Source organism: Chiloscyllium plagiosum, unplaced genomic scaffold, assembly GCF_037043375.1.
Source record: "Chiloscyllium plagiosum isolate Xiang-an unplaced genomic scaffold, Cpla_swu_hap1 HiC_scaffold_1, whole genome shotgun sequence".
NCBI lineage: Eukaryota > Metazoa > Chordata > Chondrichthyes > Orectolobiformes > Hemiscylliidae > Chiloscyllium > Chiloscyllium plagiosum.
The window spans coordinates 39,303,380-39,326,581 of NW_028270139.1; the positions used below are offsets into that span (position 1 = coordinate 39,303,380).

Consider the following 23,202-nt stretch of genomic DNA (forward strand, 5'->3'; position numbering starts at 1 on the left):
GGCTAATAGCATGCTGGCCTTCATAACAAGAGGGTTGAGTATAGAAGCGAAAAGGTTCTTCTGCAGCTGTACAGGGCCCTGGTGAGACCACACCTGGAGTACTGTGTGCAGTTCTGGTCTCCAAATTTGAGGAAAGACATTCTGGCTATTGAGGGAGTGCAGCGTAGGTTCACGAGGTCAATTCCTGGAATGGCAGGACTACATTACGCTGAAAGACTGGAGCAACTGGGCTTGTATACCCTTGAGTTTAGAAGACTGAGAGGGGATCTGATTGAGACATATGAGATTATTAAAGGATTGGACACTCTGGAGGCAGGAAACATGTTTCCGCTGATGGGTGAGTGCCGAACCAGAGGACACAGCTTAAAAATACGGGGTAGACCATTTAGGACAGAGATGAGGAGAAACTTCTTCTTCACCCAGAGAGTGGTGGCTGTGTGGAATGCTCTGCCCCAGAGGGCAGTGGAGGCCCAGTCTCTGGATTCATTTAAGAAAGAGTTGGATAGAGCTCTCAAGGATAGTGGAATCAAGCGTTATGGAGATAAGGCAGGAACAGGATACTGATTAAGGATGATCAGCCATGATCATATTGAATGGTGGTGCAGGCTCGAAGGGCAGAATGGCCTACTTCTGCACCTATTGTCTATTGACTCAGTGATGGTAATAACGTTTGAATGTCAAATGGTGGTGGTTTGATTATCTCTTATTGGTATTAGTCATAGCCTGATACTTGCGCGGCGCAAATGTTACCACATATCAGCCCAAGCCTGGATCTTATCCATATCTTGTTGCATTTGAATATGGACTGCTTTGGTATCTAAGGAGTCGGAAATGGTGCTGAACAATGTGCAATCATTGGTGAACATCCCATTTCTGATGTTATGATGTAGGGAAAGTCATTGATGGAGCAGCTGAAAATGGTTGGGCTTAGAATACGACTCTGAGGAACTCTTGTAAAGATGTCCTGGGCCTGACGTGATTGACCTCCAACAACTAAATCATTTTTCTATGTGCTAGGTATGATTGCAACCAGTGGAGAGATTTCCCCCTGATTCTCATTGATTCCAGTTTTGCATGGGATCCTTGACGCGCACTCAGTCAAATGGGACCTTGATTCAGCTGTCACTCTCAACTCACCTCTGGAATCGAGATATTTTGTCCATGTTTGAACCAAAACTGTAATGAGGTCAGGAGCTGATTAGCCCTGGCAGAACCCAAACTGTGCGACACTGAGCAGGTAGTTGCTGAGCAGATCCTAGAGATCAGAACTGAAAAATGTGGTGCTGGGAAAGCACAGCAGGTCAGGCAGCATCCGAGGAGCAGGAGAATCGCGTTTCAGGCATAAGCCCTTCTTCAGAAATGTCAGTGAGAGTGTGGGAAGGGGGTAAGAGATAAATAGGAGGGCAAGTGTGAGGCTGGAGGCGGGGGGAAGGTAGCTGGGGGGGGAGCTAGGTTGGAGGGAAGGATGGAGTGGATAGATGGGAGGGAAGTTGAACAGGTAGTACAGTTCAAGAGGGTGGTGCCGGGTTGGAGTTTTGGATCTGGGATTAGGTTTGGGAGATGAGGAAACTGGTGAAGTTGACGTTGATGCTGTGTGGTTGGAGGGTCCCAAGACGCACGATGAGATGTTCTTCCTCTTGGAGTTGTTTGACTTGGATTTGGCAGTGGAGGAGGCCCAGGACTTGCATGTCCTTGGCACAGTAGGAGGGTGAGTTGGCCACAGGACGATGGGGTTTTTTTGTTCCAGTGATGTCCCCTGAAATGTTCCGTGAGTTGGCGTCCTATCCCCCCGATGTAGATGAGACCACATTGAGAGCAACAGACACAGTAGATGAGGTGTTTGGATGTGCAGGAAAATCTCTGCTGGATCTGGAAGGATCCTTTGGGGCCTTGGACGAAGGTGAGGGGGCAGGTGTGGATGGCGGGGTAAGGTGTCAGGAGTGGAGGGTGGTTTGGTGGGGGGCGTGGGCCTGGCGAGGGAGTCATGGAGGGAATGGTTTCTGCAGAATGCTGATAGGGATGGGGAGGGAAATATATCTCTGGTCGTGGGGTCTGATTATAGGTGGGGGAAATGGTGGAGGATAATGCATTGTATCCGGAGACTGTTAGCGTGGAAGGTGAAAACCGGGGATGTTCTATCTTTATTGCGGTTGGAAGGGCGGGGTTCAGGAGCGGAAGTGGCAGAGATATACTGGAGGGCTTTGTTGACCACATGGGAGGGGAAATTGTGATCCATGAAATAGGAGGCCATCTGGGATGTCCTGGAGTGGAATTGCTCCTCCTGGAAGTGGATGCAGAGGAATTGGGAGTAAGGGGTAGGATCTTTACAGGAGGGGGTGGTGGGAGGAGATATGTTTGGAGTAGATGTTTCTGTTGAGTCGGTCCCCTTCCTGGACCTCTCCATCTCCGGCGACCAACTCTATATGGATATCTACTTCAAACCCACCGACTCCCACAGGTACCCCGACTATACCTTCCCCCTCCACCACCCGTAAAAACTCCCAGTTCCTCCACCTCTGCTGTATCTGCTCCCAGGAGGAGCACTTCCATTCCAGAACATCGGAGATGGCCTCCTATTTCAAGGACCACAATTTCCCCTCCTGTGTGGTCAACAAAACCCTCCAGTGCATTTTCTCCACTTCCCAAACCTCTGTCCTTGAACTCCACCCTCTAACCGCAACAAGGACAGACCCCCCACCAACTTGCCACCCCATTAATCTTTGTATGCAGCACCTTATCTTCCACCATATCTGCCACCTACAATCAGACCCCACCACCACAGAAATATTTCCCTCCCCACCCCAATCAGCATTCCGCAGAGACCATTCCCTCTGCAACTCCCTTGTTAGGTCCACGCCAACCCCTCATCAACCCACCCTTCACTCCCAGCACCTTCCCTTGCTGCAGCAAAAGATGTAAAACCTGCGCTTACACCCCACCCCCCACCAACACCTCCATCCAAGGCCCCAAAGGATCTTTCCACATTCGAAAGATATTTTCCTGCACATTCAAACACCTCATCTACTGGGTCTGTTGCTCACGAGGTGGTCTCCTCTGCACTAGGAAGACAGGCCACCGACTTATGGAAACGTTTCAGGGAACATCTCTGGGACACACTCACCAAACAACCCCAATATCCTGTGGCTGACCACTTCATGTCAACTCCCCTCCCACTCAGCCAAGGACATGCAAGTCCTGGGCTGTCTCCACCACCAAATTCAAGCCAATCAATGCCTGGAGGACGAATGCCTCATCTTCCTCCAAACACACAGCATCAACATCGACTTCACCAGTTTCCTCATCTCCCCTCGCCCCACCTCATCCTAGATACAACCCTCGGAACTTGGCACCACCCTCTTGAACTGTCCTAACTGTCCATCCTCTTTCCACCTATCCGCTCCACCCTCCACTCTGACCTATCACCATGAGCCTCCACCTACATCTATCTATCACCTTCCCAGCTACCTCACCCCCCACCGCCACATTCCTGATGAAGGGGTTGTGCCTGAAACATTGATTCTCCTGCTCCACGATGCTACCTGACATGCTGTGCTTTTCCAGCACCACACTTTTCGATGTTGAGCAGATGCGCCTTAATATACTGTTGATACCGTCCATCACGTTTTGCATACAGGAAGGCACTGAGCAATTTTCCACGTTGTTGGGTAGCTGCCAGTGTTCTCACTGTATTGGAATTGTTTAACTAGGGGAGCGGCAAGTTCTAGAATACAATGTTTTATTACTTTTGCTGGAATGTTGTTTGGGCACATAGCCTTGACAGTATCCAATGCCTCCAAACATTTCTTGATATCACATGGAATAAATTGAACTGGGTGAAGATTAGTATGATGCTGCAAATGCTACAGCCTTAACGTTTTCATTGATGTGTTGGGCTCGTCCAAGGATTGGGGATATTTGTGGAGTTGCCTCCTCCAGTGAGTTGTTTAATGGTCCACTAGCATTCACGATTGCATGTGGTTGGACTGCAGAACATAGATCTGATCCATTGGTTGACGAATCACTTAGCTCCATCTATCATTTGCTGCTTTTGCTGTTTGGCACTCTAGCATTTTATTTGATACCTTCACTACGTTAACACTTCATTTTTAGGTATGTCTGCTCCTAGCATGCCCTTTTTGCCATTATCTATTGAACCAGAGTTGGTCCCCTGGCCTGATGGTAATAGTATGTAATAACGCTGTTTCCTTGAGTTGAAAATGGCTTTTTGCCCATGTAGTCAGGAAAGAATAATTGTTAATTTTTTGTTTTTTTTCCCTTGCCAGTTATTCCTGTTTAACTTCTACCCATTCATACAACGTTTTCTTCAACCACATCAAAGAGGTGAGTCTATCTCCAATATTACTAATTTGTAAAAGTGCCATTTAATATATTTACATGTGATCCTTCTATATCCCCTTTTTAGATGTGACCAAAATCCTTCTCTATGCAGCACAAGCCAGTCATCAGCTTGTTCCACCAGAGGTAATGGTCAAAAATTTAAAATATTTCCTCTTCAGATCAACAGATGTTAAGGCACAGAATGTGTTGAACTCATCAAAGTTGTGAATGCATTATCCTGTTGTTTAGCCAAAATTTTATGGAACTCTTCCTTAAAATACTTCTTCGCCTTCTCATCTGGTTCAGTCTCCATCTGAAGAGGGCAACCGAAGAGTCCCTCTTCGGACTCTGAGCATTTGTTGATATGCCCTCTTTTTAGGGGCTGGTAGTTTTTACTATGTCAGTGAACCTTTTGGATCCTTCTAAAGTGAACATAGGGTAGGTACCACATATCAAGATAATTACCTCCCTTGTTGCCCACTTCTCACCTTGATGACAGTTTACATTATGCCAGGAACTTCCTTTTGCTCTTACTAAACATTTGCAATAGATAATATGCTGCACCAAATTCCACCCTTCCAACTTGGAAGTCAACAAATTGCAGCTTTTAGGATCTGTTTATGTATATTTTAGAGAGAAAGAAAACCATTCCTCTGCTGAAGTAATCTTAAGCTAAACATGACAATTATCAATAAGTGTTTCTCTACCTCGGTTAATGTTCTGGGCATATGGGTTTAAATCTTGCCATGGCAGGTGGTGAAATTTGAATTCAGTAAAAATCTGAACTTAAAATGCCAGCTTAATGAATACCATGCCACCACTTTTTTTTATGATTATCATTAAAAAAAAGCCCAGCTTTGTCAGTTTTAAGTCATTACACTGGTGAGCTGACACTCCCCAATGACGTTAATACAGTCTGCTGAGGGGTATAGACAGGTTAAGCAAGTGGAAAAAAACTTGGAAAATGTGAGGGGATGTACTTTGACAGAATGGACAGAACAGTTGAATATTATTTAAATGACAAAGACCATTGAAAGCTACAGAATAGAGGGATTTGGAACGCTTTGTCCATGAATCACGAAAAGCTAGCATCCAAGTTTAGCAGGTAATGAGAAAAACAAATGGAATGTCTGTCTTTATTTCAATAGGAATTAAATATAAAAGTAGGGAGCTTTAGCTAAAACACTGTTCAAGGCTCAAGTTACACCACAACTTGAATACTTTTAATGGTTTTGGAACCCTTATCTAAGGGAAGATGTACTGATATTGGAGACCAGGAAAGGTTCTCAGTGCTGACACCAGGTATGGAGGTGCTGTCTTATGCAGAGAGGTTAAGTAAGGTGTATGCTCATTGAAATTTAGAAAAATGAGGATCGACCTTAAACATGCAAGATTCTTAGGAGACTTGACGAGGTAGATGCTAAAATGTTGTTTTCCCCTTGTGCAAAGTCTTGGACCAGAGGACATAATCGCAGAATAAGGTTTAAGATAAAGATGAGGAACAATTCCTTCTCTCTGTGGAATTCTTTAACGCAGCTGGCTGTCAAGGTTGGGTCATTAAATATATTCAAGGATGAGAAAGACAGATATTTAATCAGTAAAGGAATCAAGAGTTATGTAAAAATTCAGGCAACTGGAGTTGAGGATAATCAGATCAGATGCAATCTCACTGAATGATAAAGCAACTCGATGGGCTGAATGGCCTACTTCTACTCCTATGCCTTAAGTCTTACAATGCATTTGCCCTTTTTGTCAGTCTGTCAATGTCCTTCTAAAGTCCGCTATGATCATCTTTACTACTTACTGTTCCCTAACTCCCAGGTGGCATGGTGGCTCAGTGGTTTGAGCTGCTGCCTCACAGCACCAAGGACTCAGGTTCAATTCCAGACTTGGGTGACTGACTGTGTGGAATTTGTACATTTTCTCTGTGTATCCGTAGCTTTCCACCGGATGTTCCGATTTCCTCCCACAGTCCAATGCTAAATTGCCCTGTACAGGTAGTTCTTTAATGTGATGGCTGCTTTCTTGTGTAACCCCACATTATAGAAAAATCACACTTTTGACGATATAATCACGTTACACCCAACACGTTTTAGAAGTTCGCACTTTAAAACCAGTGTCCCCAATTCATCAATCACATGCAGTGAATTTGCGTTAACCAAACACACATTATAGCAGAATGACCTGTAGTGTCCAGGGATTTGCAGGGTGGGTCAGCCATGGTAAATACGAGGATTGGGTGGGATTCTCTTTGGAGGGTTGGTGCAGACTCGATGGCTTCTTTCCACACTGTAGGTATTCTATGATTCTACTACCTTATCAAGATTCAGTTGTTAATTTTAGCATGAGATAAATTTTTGTTGAGCAGAATTATTACTGGACACACGGGTCAGTAACATGTGGAATCTTATCACCACCTTCTCAAGGGCAAGTGTCTTTGAGAGATGTATTTTGTCCTGGTTTCTTTTAAGAGAGAGATTTAATGCAAGGTGCTCAGCAGGTCTGTGGTAACGTAAACGTCTTGAGGCCTTGGGTTTCTTTACAAGTTGGAACAACATAAAGCAGCCTGGATGGCATTCACAGACCAGGATTTCTAGCTTTTAGATTCAGAAGAAGCTGCTGGAGCTTTGAAGAAGTAGAAGCTGTTTTCCTCCTCCTCTCAGTTACAGCTAGGAACTGGGGTTTCTCTTCCTACTATGGACGTTACATGTGAGGAAATCTGATTTTGAATTTGTCTTTTTGCCACGGCATGCATTTAGGGGATGTTACTACATTGGAACAGTTAATTAGTAACAGTTATGAATTATTCTGTTCAGTTTTCCATTTGAGTTAAGTTATTCTAGGTTCTTCTTTCGTATTTTAACTACAGTGTTTGAATAGTGGTTTTCCTAATGGCGAGTAGTTTGACTACTCAAATTGCATCTGGAATGCAGCACTTTACATTTGCCTTTAAAATAAGAAAAAAGTTAGGATCTCAGCTGCCTTAAAATATTTTGAGGGGGTCTGGTCTGGTCCATAACACCAAGAATGGGCGATAAATGCTGGCCAGCCAGTGATGCCCATGTCCCATGAGTGAATGAAACAAATGTAGTTAGGTCACAGATCAGGCAGGCTTTATTTGACTGGTGAAACAGGCTCAGTTGACTAAATGGCCTACTTCTGTTGGCTTAAGTTTTGTTTAATCGGTAAAATTTCAAATTTTTATTCTCCATAGCTCATTCCATGTCATTTATTTAAAAAATGCTTAATCACAGATTCTTCTGTGTATCTGTTTTCAGTCAGAACAGCAATTATTCACCACTACTCAGCCTCCTAACCCTTTGCTCATTACCGCTGTTTCTTTTTTTGTGACATGTCTGTTAAGTGATATTTCCTACACTATTAACCCTCTTGGCTGATTAATTAAAATCCTCACGCAGGTTAGTCGGATGTGATTTGCCTTTTAAAAAGTCAGTCTTGGTTGTCCTTTCATAACTTGTACTTCTTCGAAGTGAGAATTAAATTGATCCTAGGCACTTGTCCTAATTAGTTGAAGAATGCAATAAATTTTGTGAGCATTACTCTGATTAAAATGCTTTAATATTTGTATTATTTGCTTTTCTAGATTATCCAAACAATGGTGATGACGATAGCAAACAACTTTGTCACAGATCGAAATTCTGGTGAAGTTATGACAGTTGGGTGTGTATAACAAGTAATAACTTCCTAGTTCTTTTGTCAGATATGTGTTTAATGCAAATGATCCCTCTTTTTCTACTGTGCCATTAAATGCTAAAATAGTAATTTGCTCCATTTATAAATAAGCTGATAACTTAGTGGATAAATGTTTTTCCTACTGTGATACTGAGTGGAAAAGATCAAAAAATCCCAACCAATCTTTAATCCCTGTTTGCTGAAATTATCTGAAAGAGCATTTGGAATATCATTAAGCCCAATAACGTGAGTTTGGGGTGGGTTGAATCTATTCAACGTGGCTGCTTCTGATCCCTGGTGAGGTCAAAATTGGGCAAAACTATGATATTTTCCAAGTAGACTGCCCAGCTTTGTTGTTTTAGCTTGCTGACTTCGAGGGTGTCCCATTTCAATTTCCGTAAGACGTTGTTGCTACCAAAGGGAAGTAGTGATATATTTGCTGAAAAACAATTTGTTTATGTACAGCAACAGAAATGATGGTGATTAAATCAGCAAAGTACAGAATGATCAGGATTCTCAAGATTGACAAAATGGATGGCTTTGTAGTCTCACTCTGCTCCAGGGAACCTTGTTTGAAAACTTGCGGATTAGTGGTCTAGCACCTAAAAACGAATCTATTCACCAACAGGATTAACACCATCAAAGAAGTCAGTGCGCGATGTCCACTTGCCATCACAGAAGATCTGCTCCAGGACCTTGCTCAGTACAAGACGCACAAAGATAAAAGTGAGTGGGCAGAATCATGCATTTAATTTTGCTGCACAAGGGTAGTCCTAAGATATTAGTCAGCAATGGCTTTGGAAGAGAAGAAGCAACAGCATTTTAAAATCATTTTGTGTCCATAACAATGTGTGACTTCGATGTGTTCTAACATATCACTTGGTAATTCTTCACTGGCACAACTGACAGATGAGAGAATATAAGATCTATGTGTCACATCATATGTTATTAATTTATTGTTCTGTTAATGTTGTCAACTAAGATGTTTCTGCTGAGTAAATACTTGGATGGGTTCGTGGAAATGTTGCATATGAGACTGCAGGCATTCTGGTCACATTCTGATCTCAGCCCCACTCAATGTCATAAGTCATCATCCTGACTTTATAGTCAAAGGAACTGCCCGTTAGCAGCCTGTTCTGATTGTCCAATTAAGAATGCAAGCTGAGCTCTGGAAGCAGGAGGGCTAATAAAAGCCTGTCCATCTAGAAGGAACTGCAACCTGCTGACACACAGGGTGAAAAGAGAGGATGCATAGAGATGGAGGTATCTTCACAGCATTTTTTTTTAATAAACTTCTGAACAAATTATTACAGCTGCCGGACTACTACTGGGGGGGGGGGCATGTCTTGATAGGGCACAGGGGACCTTCTCCGTGCCCAAACAGTCACCTTTAAAAATGGCCCAGTGGGAGGAAGGTGCAGGAACATTCTAGGCTCACCTGCTTTTGCTCACGCTTTGTGAGGGCTTCCAAAATCCAGCCACTGGCTCTGCAGTTTCTGGTTTCTGGAGAGTCCCTTTTTGTTTATTTGGTGACAGAATTTGAGCTCACTAAGGTGAGGGATATAAATCCTGGAGAAGGAAACATTTATTTCACATGCCAAGTCATCAGATGCTACTGGATCTAGTCCAACCTGTACTGATTTCGCAATATGGCAATCTATACCTGCGCCATTTCACATGTCAATTTTTTTTTAAGATTCTTTTTCCAGTTGATTGTCAACAGATCATATGGGGAGTAATGCCCTAATTGGATATTGGATCGCAGATGACTGATATTCAAGGTGCATTCTCTGAAGTTTTGTTTGCCAACATTTTGGAAATTTGCGTTTGTGATTAAGTGAATGTGTTAGGGTGCATAATTGAGTAGTTTGGGGATTTGTTGTGATGAGTGTCTTTTTCTGAAGGCCACAGTCTTAAGATATTTTCTCTCCCCTAGATGTAATGATGTCAGCCAGATCCTTGATTCACCTTTTCAGAACAATGAACCCTCAGATGTTGCACAAGAAAGACAGGGTAAGTTGTTTTGACATGAAGACTTTGGCGAGGATACAGAAAAGATTTAGTGGAATCTTTCCAGTAATGAGGGATTATTACTACATGGGAATGAATAGAGAGGACTGTGAGAAAATTTGGTAGAAGTGTTTAAAACTCTGAAGGATTCTGAAAGTATAAAGAGGAACTGTTTCCAGTAGCTGATCAGAGTGATCAGAGACTGTAGATTTAAGATGACTGGCAAAAGAAGGAGGTAAAATCAGGAAGTTTATTTACGTGGTTATTTTTAAAATTTGGAATGCACTGCCAGGTTCAATAGTAACATTCTAAACACAATTAGATAAATACTTGGAGGACAAAAAACTTGCAGGAATGTCAACAACAGTTTTTATGTGTCTGGTACATATTTTTAATGTAATAAAATGTTGCAAGACGCTCCACGGAAACATTGAAAAACAGCTAGCCACTTCGAGAGGTTACAACAGATTACCAAAACTCTAATCAAGGAGGTACATTTTTAATGTGTCTTTATAGAGAAAAGGTGGAAATGTGGGGAGGTTTACGGAGAGAATTTGAGAGATGAGGACCCCAGAGAATTGAAGACACGACAGCAGAGATGGAACTATTGAAATAAAGAGTCATAGAGACAGAACCCTTCAGTCCAACCCGTCCATGCCGACCAGCTATCCCAACTCAATCTAGTCCCACCTGCCAGCACCCGGCCCATATCCTTCCAAACCCTTACTATTCATATACCCATCCAAATGCCTTTTAAATGTTGCAATTGTACTAGTCTCCACCACTTCCTCTGGCAGCTCATTCCATACACGTACCACCATCTGCGTGAAAAAGTTGCCCCTTAGGTCTCTTTTGTATCTTTCCCCTCTCACCCTAAAGGTATGCCCTCTAGTTCTGGACTCCTCCACCCCAGGGAAAGGACTTTGTCTATTTATCCGATCCATGCCCCTCATGATTTTATAAACCTCTATAAGGTCACCCGTCAGCCTCTGACGCTCCAGGGAAAACAGCCTCAGCCTGTTCAGCCTCTCCCTATAGCTCAAATCCTCTAACCCTGTAATATCCTTGTAAATCTTTTCTGAACCCTTTCAGGTTTCACAACATCTTTCCGATAGGAAGGAGACCAGAAGATGCCAGAGTTAGAGGAGTGCTGTTATCCAGAAGGATTGTGGGGTTGTAGATTAAAGCAATGGGGAGGATTAAGCAAGAGAGACTTGTCAGCAAGGATGGGAATTTTAAAATCAATGCATTGTTTACTGAGGGGTGACGTATGTTAGCACATGGCATTTGGTGTGAGTTAAGATGTGGGCAAAAGAGCTTTAGATGACCTCAAGTTTTAAAAACCACATCTGGAATGTTGTTTGAAGACCAGTTGAGCTGAGGCAGCAGTGGAGTAGCAGATCATGTGAAACTAGAAATAGTCAGCCTTGAAGATGGTATGGATTGGTGGTGAAAATGTCACGTCTGGGGGCAAATATGCCCAAAGACTGTGAACAGTCTAGTTCAGCCTCTCAGCTACCAAGGAGAGACAGGTGGAGTTGGTGATGTGGCATGGAGTTTATAGCACAGACCAAAGATAATGGCTTCAGTCTTCACCAATATTTAATTGGAGAAAATTTCTTATTCAGTACTGAATACCAGATGAGCAGTCTGGCACATTTAAAGATATTGAAGAGGTTCGGGTCATTGGTGAGATGAAAGACCACTAGACCAAATAGCCTACTGTGTGCTGATATATTATTGCAGTGTGTGGAGACAGTCTCTCGGACTGAGTCATAACTTACTCTATGGTTGTGAACTTAACTTTTCTTTTAGCTGCAAGCTGACTTTAAAGCCCACTAAACTTTATGTTGCCAATGTCTTTAGCTTCCAAGCAGATAATCAGCATTAGTTGTTCTAGCCAATCCAGAGACTAATCTAAACAGCAGAGCTCTGGCACAGGAGTCTGCCCTATCTCACCAAGCAAGCTCCAAGGTGAAAGTCAGATGATCTAATGAGGAACTTTGGTTCTAAAACAATTAAACCAATTAAGATCACTCTGTCATGATATCCATACCAAGATTTAAGGTGCCATGAGCATCTGCAAGATGCAATGTATTTTTTATACGGAAAGTGTTACCTCATCAATTCCATACATTGCCTCTGATCTTTGTCCAGCACAATGCCAAGGGCGAAGACAGACCAAGACACCAAAATTTGCAAACACTTAATATTATTAAATAGGAAAGAAAATAATGTGTACAAGGAAAACTTGCTTGACATTGTTTTCAAATTGGAAATGTATATTTTTGATAGGGCAAACCTACAGAAGCCTCAAGGGAAGCCAAATGCCATGAATATGGTGAACTAGATGCGAAAGACTACATTCCTGGTGCAGAAGTGCTGGAAGAGGAGGCTGAAGAAGATGATGGTAAGTCTTTCCTATCTTATCCAGCATTTATCTGACGTTACTAATTGCCACCAGATACTGCCACTATGTCTAACTAGTTCAGGATGTGAAGCTGTTTTGGTCATGAATATCTCAGTGCCCTTCTATATTGTTTGGTGAATTTCTATGCAGCTGTACAACTGAAGAAAAGCTACCCAGTCTGTATTTTCCAAGGCAAACTGGAACAATGTGATATAATAGCAGTGATCAGGTTTTTAAATGGTATTATCAATGGGGTTATTAACCATCCATTATATGGTCCCTTTTAATATTGAGAAAAGGCCCAAGGTCTTTCACAGAGGAAGATTTGGCTAGAAATTGCATGCCAGACTTGGAGGAAGTTGGAATTGATCACCAAAGGTTTGGTCAAAGAGGTGACCTTGAGAGAAGGTGGTAAATGAGAGGAAGTTGGACAGTCAGAAGGGACAAAATGTGGTTGAAGAAATGGTAAGTACCCAAGGCGACATCACTGGGGGGGGCTATGATACTATTGCTGGAGATTTTCTAGCTGTATGTGATTGAATGGATAAGTGTGGCAATGAAAGGAGAGAATTGCACTGAAGTGGGCTGGAGAAGGAAGGGGACAATATCACCAGTTGTGTCAAAGGCTGTACAAAGATTGAAAAGAGAAGGTGCATTACAGCAAAGAATATAATAATTAACCAAAACAGGTAGGCTGCAGGATTGGCATGGTGTTATGGACAGATAACTTTAAAGGTTGAGGAGGAATGTGCCAATATGTGGGGCATGAAATTCTCAGTAGTGGAATGAGAAGATTGAGGGAAAGGATGGGTAGCCATAAAATTGCAAAGGAGAGCAACTCAACAAGAACTGTTAATCCAGAGACCCAGATAGTGTACTGGGGACCCAGGTTCAAATCCTGCCACAGCAGAAAAAATCTTGAATTAAGAGTCTAGAGTCTAATGATAACCATAAGCCTATTGATGGTTGTTGAAAACACCCATCTGGTTCAGTTATGTCCTATCAGGAAGGAAACTGCCATTCTTACCTGGTCTGGCTTAATTGTGACTCCAGACCCATAGCAATGTGGTTGACTCTTAACTGCCTCTGGGCATTTAGTGGTGGGCAATAAATGCTGGCCGAGCCAGTGACGCCCTCACCCCGTGAATGAATAATAAAAAAAATTCTGTTTTCATTGCCTTTTGAGGAAGAGAATTCCAAAGATTCATGACCCACTGTGAGAAAAAAGTACCTGTATGCTACAATTCATGTACTAGGATACCCACATCCCTCTGCAATTCAAAGCTCTGCAATTCCTCATCATTTGGATAATATACATTTGTAAAATTTTTTTGACCTATTTGGAGAATTTCACATTTTTCCGCATTATACTCCATTTGTCAATCTTTGCTCACTAACTTCCCCTAATTTTAGCCCTTTGTACCCTCTTAACGTCTTCACAGCTTATTTTCCTACCTCCTTTTGTGTCATCAGCAAGTTCAGTAACATACCTTAGGTCCTTTTATTCAAATCAATTGCATAAATTCTGAAATCAGCACTGATACTGTGGCACATCACTGGATGTGCCCCATCCCGCTGACCACAAAATGACTCACATATGCCAACTCTGTGCTTCCTGTTAGCTAGCCAATCTTCAATTCATGCCAATACACTACCCCAGTATGAATTTTGCTTTTCCAAGATGACTTGATCATCTTATCAAGATGTTCCTTTATTGTGAAGGAAGATGTAAAGTAATTGATGAACACCTTTTGGCATTTCCTTATTCCCGGACATCATTTCTTCTGCCCCAGTCTACTTCCTTTGCTTTTTTTTGGAGGAAGCTCTTGCAATATTCATTTTCTTTTTTGGTAATTTACTGTTGTATTTTATTTTCTCCTTTTTTGTTAAAACAATGTTTTGGTCTTGTAGATGGATGGGAGAGTGCAAGTTCAGATGAGGAGGGTGATGATGAAGATGAGGAAGGGTGGATTGATGTTCATCATTCTTCAGATGAAGAGCAGCAGAAAAAGATGGTAAGCAGGAAATTTTCCTCACAAACCTGTTTTGATTTGACTTATTGTCAGATACAAGGTTTTGAAATAAACCTCTGGCTGGTTAATTTGCTCATGTTGGATTGTTTTCAACACAATTTTGTGTTTCAAAAGGCAGAGAAGATGAGTAGTATACCTCCAGAAGAACAGAAGGTCAAAGCTGCAATCGTCAGTGCCAGCCGAGTACTAACACAGGAAGATTTTAAGAAAATCCGTCTTGCCCAAATCGCAAAAGAAATTGATGCTGCCCCAGGCAAAGGTCAAAAAAGAAAAATTGTTGAGGATGACAGTGATGAAAGCAGGTACATTTTACTTTACATTACGACTGTGGCAATCAGATGAAGTCTAGGGGATTGTGTTGAATGTGCAACTATACTAAATTTACTTAAACATCCTTCTGTTAAAATATCTCTGCTTTTGTGATAACAGAACGCCGTTGTTTCACGCATCAGGTTTATATTATGTAATCTCTCTGGTTCAGTGTAATCAGTCTATGCCACAAGAAATTCCCACATTCCTTACAATTTAGAGGACTTCACTTTTATTTGAAAACTTTTTATTATCTGAACATACTATGCCATAAACACCCTTCAGTTAAAATGTCACCTTGTCCTGTTGCTGCATTGCTGCCAATCTTGCCTCTTTCCTACCTTGTCCCCTAACCACCCCAGGTCAGTTGCTTCACCAATTCCCAGTACAGGAGGGACATTCATCATTATGGTAGCGAGCATTTTACACTGCCAAGGAGACACTGAAACAGTAAGCAGTGACTTATACTCAGTGCTGTGAGCTGCGAGTTGTATTTAAGACGGCACGGTGGCACAGTGGTTAGCACTGCTGCCTCACAGCGCCAGAGACCCGGGTTCAATTCCCGCCTCAGGCGACTGACTGTGTGGAGTTTGCACATTCTCCCCGTGTCTGCGTGGGTTTCCTCCGGGTGCTCCGGTTTCCTCCCACAGTCCAAAGATGTGCAGGTCAGGTGAATTGGCCATGCTAAATTGCCCGTAGTGTTAGGTAAGGGGTTGATGTAGGGGTATGGGTGGGTTGCGCTTCGGCGGGGCGGTGTGGACTTGTTGGGCCGAAGGGCCTGTTTCTACACTATAAGTAATCTAAACAACGGCTGTGATGTGTGCCAAGGCGAAGGTGTGCATGACCTGGCGAGATTATGTGAATGAACACACAGCATGTTAAGTGCAAAAGCACTGGACCAGGTTTATCAATCAGAACAATACTGCCAAGCTTATTGAAAACTGAAAATTTAATGTCATGCTGAGTATATATGCCTGACAACTTAAAACTTGTTTTCAATATGCTGGAAATAGCATGAAGTGGCCTCTTTGTAACCATAGTAATCATATGTCGTTTGTAAAATGGCCTAGATCAGAGTGTACAAGTCAATTCTTGAAGCCTCTAAGCCCTTACAAAAATGGGGTTGACATATACAACAAGTATATATTTATAAAATCCCATCAAGTAAAATCAATTTGACGTTTTATTCAATTAATTCTACAAAGATTCCTTTAACTACAGTCATAGTGCTTTAAAAACTGTTAAATACGTTATCTTTGACACCTGACGCAGAGCTAATTGAATTCAGTATAAGTCACTTTGGTTGTGGAATCATAACCCACTCTGAATCAGTTTTGGCATTTTCTTGTTTCAGAAAGTTTGAAGTCTACAGCTGGTCACTGAGTTACCTTCTGCAATAACATTCAATTTTTTTATTTGATTTGGTCTATCAACTGCATTTATATCGATTGTATTTCTGGTGGTGATGTAACTATTTCACCAGTCTTTGAGGACCAATTGCAACAATATGCTTCTTAAGTGACTTCACCCTGTTCTCATGCTGTATTTGGTCTTTGGGATCTTCATTTGGGCACATTTCTTCATCTTTCATTCTTCTAGTTTATCACTGGAATCCCAACACCAAATTCCCTCAATGTGGTACAAGTATTTGACAAATTAGCAAATGTAACAACTTTTAACTTGAAACCAGCTTTGTAATTCGTTATGGTCCGTGTCGCTGTGTTAAACATGGCATATCATCTAGTCATCACTCCACATTTACTACTTGATCCCATTCACTAATTTGTAAGGTGGATAAAACACGCATTTCTGAAATTAAGTATTGAGGTCATCTACTCATGCAAATGGAGCACTTTTTAACACAAAACAGCCTTTTGATGGATCTAAACTTGGTGCTGCAAAAGGTAGGTTGGTCTTCTGTGCCATGTTTATTTCTACACAACGATCTACCATAATTAATTCACCTATCTTAGTTCTTTCATCAAATATCTATTCAAATGCTCCTGAGTTGACATTGGAACAAGGCAGATCTTTGGTAGTAAGTCAGCTATGGGGCAGTGGTAGTACCTAATTCACTCCAAGTTCTCCCAGCCATTTGTTATAGACAGCTATTTTGATGTCCCCTGAAACCATTGAATGCTTTGTGATTGAACATTGCCTTCTCCTTCCAGGGAATCTGTCTTTTCAGTTTTCAACATTTAATTGTAAAATTTTTGTATTTTCAGAGGAGAGCAGCTTTCACTGCGAAATATAGAACGTCTCCATAAAAAACCTAAATCAGACAAAGAAACTCGATTAGCTACAGCAAAGGTAAGAAATCGTTGCTGAATATTCTGTGACACAGTTTTGCTTTATTCTCATATTTTTGTCTTAAAAATAATATGAGCACTTTTCTCCTTTGATAATGCTGCTTACCCCCGGACTATATATCTCTTGGAGATTACTCTTGGTTTTTAGTTAAATATCTACATCTTAACATTGTTGGATGTCTCAATTCAAGGCAGCACAAAGTTGCAGCAAAATATAGATTTGACAATTTCAAAAGACACATTTGACAAATTGGTTACTTTCTCTTTCTTTTAACTGGGCAGTAAAGACATTGAAAAATGTGCATTTTTGAGGAATTGGTCTCCTTTCAGTTCCACCAAAACTTAATCAGTGACAAATTCTTGTGTATTGAAAATAATCTGGTTTGCTTGTGGAGAAATGTCATTTTTGTAATTTTATCCCATTTCTGTTGTTATGTAAGCTCTTAACATATTTGTATGTTATTCAGCCATAAACCTCTATGGCAGTATTTGTTTTGGAGCTCAACTGAAATTGACCATTAATCTTCCTTTCCCTATCCTGCTGAACTGTCTACTTCCAACAAGTTCCTTGACAGGCAGCACGGTGGCTTAGTGATTAGCACTGCTGCCTCACTGCGCCAGGGACCCAGGTTTGATTCCAGCCTTGGGCAACTGTGTGTGTGGAGTTTGCACATTCTCCCTGTGTCTGCATGGGTTTTGTCCGGGTGCTCCGGTTTCCTCCCACAGTCCAAAGATGTACAGGTCAGGTGAATTGGCCATGCTAAATTGCCCACTCAGATGCATTAGTCAGAAGGAAGTTGGCTGGGTTACTCTTCGGAGGGTTGGTGTGGACTTGTTGGGCCGAAGGGAATTTATTAAAAAAATAAATAAACAGGCTGACTCAGAATTTCCATTGTATAAAATGCTATACAGACTCTATTCTCCAAATCATTTAATAGTGGACAGAGTTAATTTTATGCATTTTTGATTCCCTATCTGCTGTCCCACCCTGTTTTATTTGTTCTTCTTTCCTAACATCGGGAGCTTCTGTCTGTGCAGCTCCATAGGTAATGACAACTCTCTGCTGCTTCGCAAAGCTAGGCTTTCTTGCGTAAGCCTTGATTATGTGATTATGGCTCTTTGGCTGACCAGAGCATCACAGTTTCCCACTTCCTAAGTGTATGTTTTCTTCTGCACCAAATTGAAGAAACATAGTTTATTGAATTGATAAGAGAGAATATGCATTTTTATGATACATTTCGAGCCATCATGGATATCCTAGAGCATTTCCCAGCAGTAAATCAATTCAGGGGTCATGTCTGTGAAAATGACATAATGTTATAACATAGAAAGAGGCCACTGAATTAATCAAGTCTTACCACTCTGATTATCGCATGAGCCACTCAGCCTAATTCACTTTCCTGGTAGCTTTCCATGTCATTTAAGTTCTTAAAAAGAAATCTAGTTCTTTTTTTAAAAAACATTTATGGACTTTGCTTCAACAATAGTTTGCCAAATAATTCTACATTCTAAGAAATTCATGTGACAGTATTTCTAACTTTCTCTTAATTCTTATGATTATTGTAAATTTGTGCCTCTGTAATTTTTTAGACTCCCCTTAGATCTAATATGAATTTAGATTTTACAGCACAGAAATCGGGCTTTTCATCCTATTCTGTGCATGCTGGTTCCAGTGAAAAGTCCCACAATCGCTATATGACCAGCAATGTGCCACAAGGATCGGTGCTGGGTCCACTGCTTTTTGTCATTTATAGAAATGATTTGGATGTGAGCAAAGGAGGTATGGTTAAAAAGTTTGCAGCTGACATCAAAATTGGAGGTGTCGTGAAAGCGAAGAAGGCTACCTTGGAGTATAGCAGGATCTTGATCAGATGGCCCAATGGACCGAGGAGTGGCAGATGGCATTTAATTTAGATAAATGTGAGGTGCTGCAAAGGCAAATCAGGGCAGGACTTGCACACTTTTACTGGTAAGGTCCTGGGAGTGTTGCTGAACAAAGAGCAGGTTCATAGTTTCTTGCAAATAGAATTACAGGTAGATAGGATAGTGAAGGAGGCATTTGTTATGCTTGCCTTTTATTGGTCAGTGCATTGCGTATAGGAATTGGGAGGTAATGTTGCAGCTGTATAGAACATTGGTTAAGTCACTTTTGGAATACTGTATGCAATTCTGGTCTGCTGTGGGAAGGATGGTGTGAAGCTTGAAAGAGTTCAGAAAAGATTTACAAGGATGTTGCCAGGGTTGGAGGGTTTGAGCCAAAGGGAGAAGCTGAATAGGCTGGGGCTGTTTTCCCTGGAGCGTCGGAGCCTGAGGTGTGACCTTATAGAGTTTCATAAACTCATTTGAGACACGGACACGGTAAATAGACAAGGTCTTTTCCCTGAGGGCAAAGGTTTAAGGTGAGAGGGGAAAGATTTAAAAGGAACCTAAGGCAGAACTTTTTCATGCAGAGGGTGGTGTGTGTATGGAATGAGCTGCCAGAGGAAGTGGTGGAAGTTGGTACAATTACAGAATTTAAAAAGCATCTTGATGAGTATATGAATAGACAGGAGTTAGAAAGATATGGGCCAAATGCTGCCATATGGGACTAGATTTATGTAGGATATATGGTCAGCATGGATGAGTTGGACTGAAGGGTCTGCTTCAATATCTCTATGACTGTATAATTCCACCAGTTGGCAACAGTTTCTATTCGAAGACACAACATTCCAGATTCAAGCTCACTCCCAAGACTTGTGCACAAAAATGTAGAGTGGCAGTCCAGTGCAGGACGGAGACAATGCTACACTGTTGGAAGTGCTGTCTTTCAGATGAAATGTTAAATTAAGGCTTTGTATGTCCCTTTAAGCAGAGATAAAAGATTCAGCAAATTGGTTAATTTGTGTTTCATTTAACGGGCAGTTAAGACATTGGAAAGTATTATGATGATGCTGCTCCTTTAGCAAGGTTATGTTGTCCTTGCCTTTTTTCAGTGAAGTCGTAAAAGCAGTGATTCGGAAAGGTCTACGTTTGACAGGTTTTAGGGCGAGTTTGATTATAGCTAATAGATATTGCCTCAGTAAAAAGGCTTTCAAGTTTAAAAAAACACTTGTACAATGAAAGGGGAGTGGCCAATTCTCCTCGCTCAGCTTTTCTCTAGTTTAGTTTGGTTTTAGCAGTCTGGCTGTTAACTGAAAGCAGTCAGTCAGTTTCGAAACTGCTGGTCCAAGAAACAGCTGCATGTAAGAAAGTGTTCCATGGTAAATCTCTCTGCCATCTCTCTCGTTCTCAGTCTTGCTCTCGCTCTGCAGTGGGCGGCACGGTGGCAGAGTGGTTAGCACTGCTGCCTCACAGCACCCGAGACCCGGCTATACATGAGAGGAGCCTGAGCTGTGCTTTACAAAGCAGTTAACTATAACAAAGTGCTTTGGTCTTTGATTAATAGATTCATCACACTTCTTAGTAACTGAAACGGGTTTCTGTAGCTACTCCTTTAACAACTCTGCTATTTACAGTCATGGTGCCAGGCTGGAACCTGTGGAACCTAACTTTATGAAAAATTCTCATCTTTTGGTGGGAAGCCTCTTGTAGCCATACATACAAATTAGGAATAGGCCATTTGGACCCTCGAGCCTGCTCCATCATTAAATAAAATCATGGCTGATTGATTAAAAACCTGAGCTCCACATTCACACCAATCACCTCCAATCACCTTTAGCCCCCTTGTTTACCAAGAATCCAGTCACCTCTGCCGTACTATTACTTTGATAACATATCGTCAAAACTCTTACCCCTATGATTTGTGTGATGTGTGTTGTAAGTGGTCTTTCTCTGCTGATTTGGATGCTCTGTTCCTCATCTGCTTCAATTAATTTTTTTTTAACAAAAAACTACCAGGCAGGACGATCTGAGAGAAATGAATACGTGAGAAAAAGAATCAAGTTGAATCCTTACGCAAGCACAACCAACCAGGATAAGAAAAAGAAGAAGAACTTTATGATGATGAGATACAGTCGTAATGTGAGATCAAAAGGCAAACGGTCGTTCAGGGAAAAGCAGGTAATTGATTATTCTTGGGTTACAATTGGAACATGCTAGAAACTCTCAAGAGGCCATCGGCGGAAAATGCTCATCAGAATGGGTATTTGATGGAGCTGAATAGTATTTAAAAAGGCATCACAGCATGTGGAAAGGGTCAGTAAAAACAGCATCACAAAATGCAAGGAAGTGGTTGTTTTCAAAGTGCTTTTGGTTAAATAGCAGAACTGGTATCAAATTGATTCTTCAGTGTTAACTATCTTATTACATGAATGTTCTGATATGTACTGCAATACAGTTGACCCAACATGAGACAGGACAATTCCAGTACTTGCTTTGAGGAATGAAGCTGTACAGAAGGAAGTAGTATAATGGAGATCATAATTCAATTAGATTTTGAGCATTCGTGAAAAATGAGAATCGTAGGTCGAGTAAAGTTTGAAATTTGAGGAAGTTGGGAGGCGGTAGCAAACCGGTTGGTGTCAGTACGCTGGGGATCCCCAGGGATTGGGGGTTCAAATCCCACCGTGACCCACAGCTGCTACATCAAAAAAATCAGCTGGCAGTGTTTGTGACCAATGTCAATTATCGTTAAGAGCCTTGGATACTGCAAGTTCGTATCTGAATACTTTGATAAAGTACACTTTATAGGCAGCACGGTGGCTTAGTGGTTAGCTCTGCTGCTTCACAGTAGCAGGGACCCGGGTTCGATTCCAACCTCAGGTGACTCTGTCTGTGTGGAGCTTGCACATTCTCCCTGTGTCTGCGTGGGTTTCCTCTGGGTGCTCCAGTTTCTTCCCACAATAGAAAGATGTGCAGGTTAAGTGAATTGGTCATATTAAATTGTCCATAGTGTTCAAGGATATGGAGGTTAGGTGCATTAGTCAGGGGTAGGTATAGGGCAGGGAAATGGGTCTGGGTGGGTTACTCTTCGGAGGGTCAGTGTGGACTTGGTCAGCTGAAGGGTCTGTTTCCACACTGTAGGTTTCTTTAAAAATATTCTATAAAGCTGAGATGTGCTGTGTCAATAGTAAACATTAAACAGTTAATTACATCAGTGTCTGTGTACTTAAGTTGATTTCTTTTGACAGATTGCTCTGCGGGATGCTCTCTTGAAGCGAAAAAAACACTCGAAATGAATCCAGAAAATTTAGGACACTTTCGGAATTGTATTATTTCCAATCAAAATATGCATGTTACAACGGAAACAAAATCTCTCACGATGGAGAATAATTCTGAAGCCTTGAATATATTCTGTTTCTTAATACAGAATTTTTGTACAATAATTGATCTGTAAAATAAAATAACTTTAAAATCACAACTTCTTGCAAAAGAAATGCAGTATCTACCAAAGTGAATCCATTCACCTTTGAACCCACTTCTACCCAGATTGTTCATTTTAAAGCCTCTATTAGTCATGACCGACCAAATGTAAAATGTGTCAGTGTTAACTTTCCAGCAGGTTTCTAGTGATCACTTAAATGTTGTGGTCAATCTTAATAAGTGAGTCTTCCCTCTTCGAGAGACTGCAGGGCGCCAAATGCGGTGAAGGTCATATTAGTGTAGTTTTGTAACTTTGAGTTGTTAGGCCAGACCAGAGAAAGCTTACTCTTCATATCTGAGCTTGATTGATCACCAATTGCCTGAAAAGCAAAAGTATTACATTTTCCAAAACTAACACTACATCATGATGAAGACAAAATACAGATTGGGATTTCTGCAGTGTAGACAAGGCAAGGATACAGATTTAGGAAGTCAACCAGTTGCCTTATTCGAAAATTTGAAGGTCTTGATAACAACTTTGGTAGTTGCTGTCCAATGTTTGGGTGCTGGGAGAGGTGGGTGCCAGATGGGCAGGAGGGGATTAGAGTGACACATAAGTTAGACCCCAGCTGGGAAGGATGCTAGGATGCCAGATTGGTGGGGTGGGGGGGGTCAGTGCCCATGGTAGAATTCCAGATGAGCAGATGGTTGGGTATAAAGTAATAGGTTGCCAGGTGAGTAGAGGGTAGAATACCAGCTGTATTAGGGATATGGTGCAAGTTGGGTTGGATGCAAAATGGGAAGGTAAGTAATGTACTAT

At 41.6% G+C, this 23,202-nt stretch overlaps 1 protein-coding gene across 1 annotated transcript in view; it reads left to right on the forward strand.

Annotated features, from left to right (window-relative positions):
• Positions 1-22,440, forward strand: part of sdad1 (SDA1 domain containing 1) — a 59,546-nt gene extending 37,106 nt beyond the window's left edge. Inside the window, exons 11-21 of the mRNA XM_043695696.2 lie at positions 4,284-4,341; positions 4,424-4,482; positions 7,943-8,019; positions 8,660-8,757; positions 9,968-10,044; positions 12,337-12,451; positions 14,363-14,466; positions 14,599-14,786; positions 17,019-17,103; positions 20,979-21,140; positions 22,211-22,440. Coding sequence (XP_043551631.1) covers positions 4,284-4,341; positions 4,424-4,482; positions 7,943-8,019; positions 8,660-8,757; positions 9,968-10,044; positions 12,337-12,451; positions 14,363-14,466; positions 14,599-14,786; positions 17,019-17,103; positions 20,979-21,140; positions 22,211-22,258 — 1,071 coding nt within the window. The 3' untranslated portion in view covers positions 22,259-22,440. The remainder of the gene's footprint in view (positions 1-4,283; positions 4,342-4,423; positions 4,483-7,942; positions 8,020-8,659; positions 8,758-9,967; positions 10,045-12,336; positions 12,452-14,362; positions 14,467-14,598; positions 14,787-17,018; positions 17,104-20,978; positions 21,141-22,210) is intronic.
• The last annotated feature ends 762 nt before the right edge of the window (positions 22,441-23,202 follow it).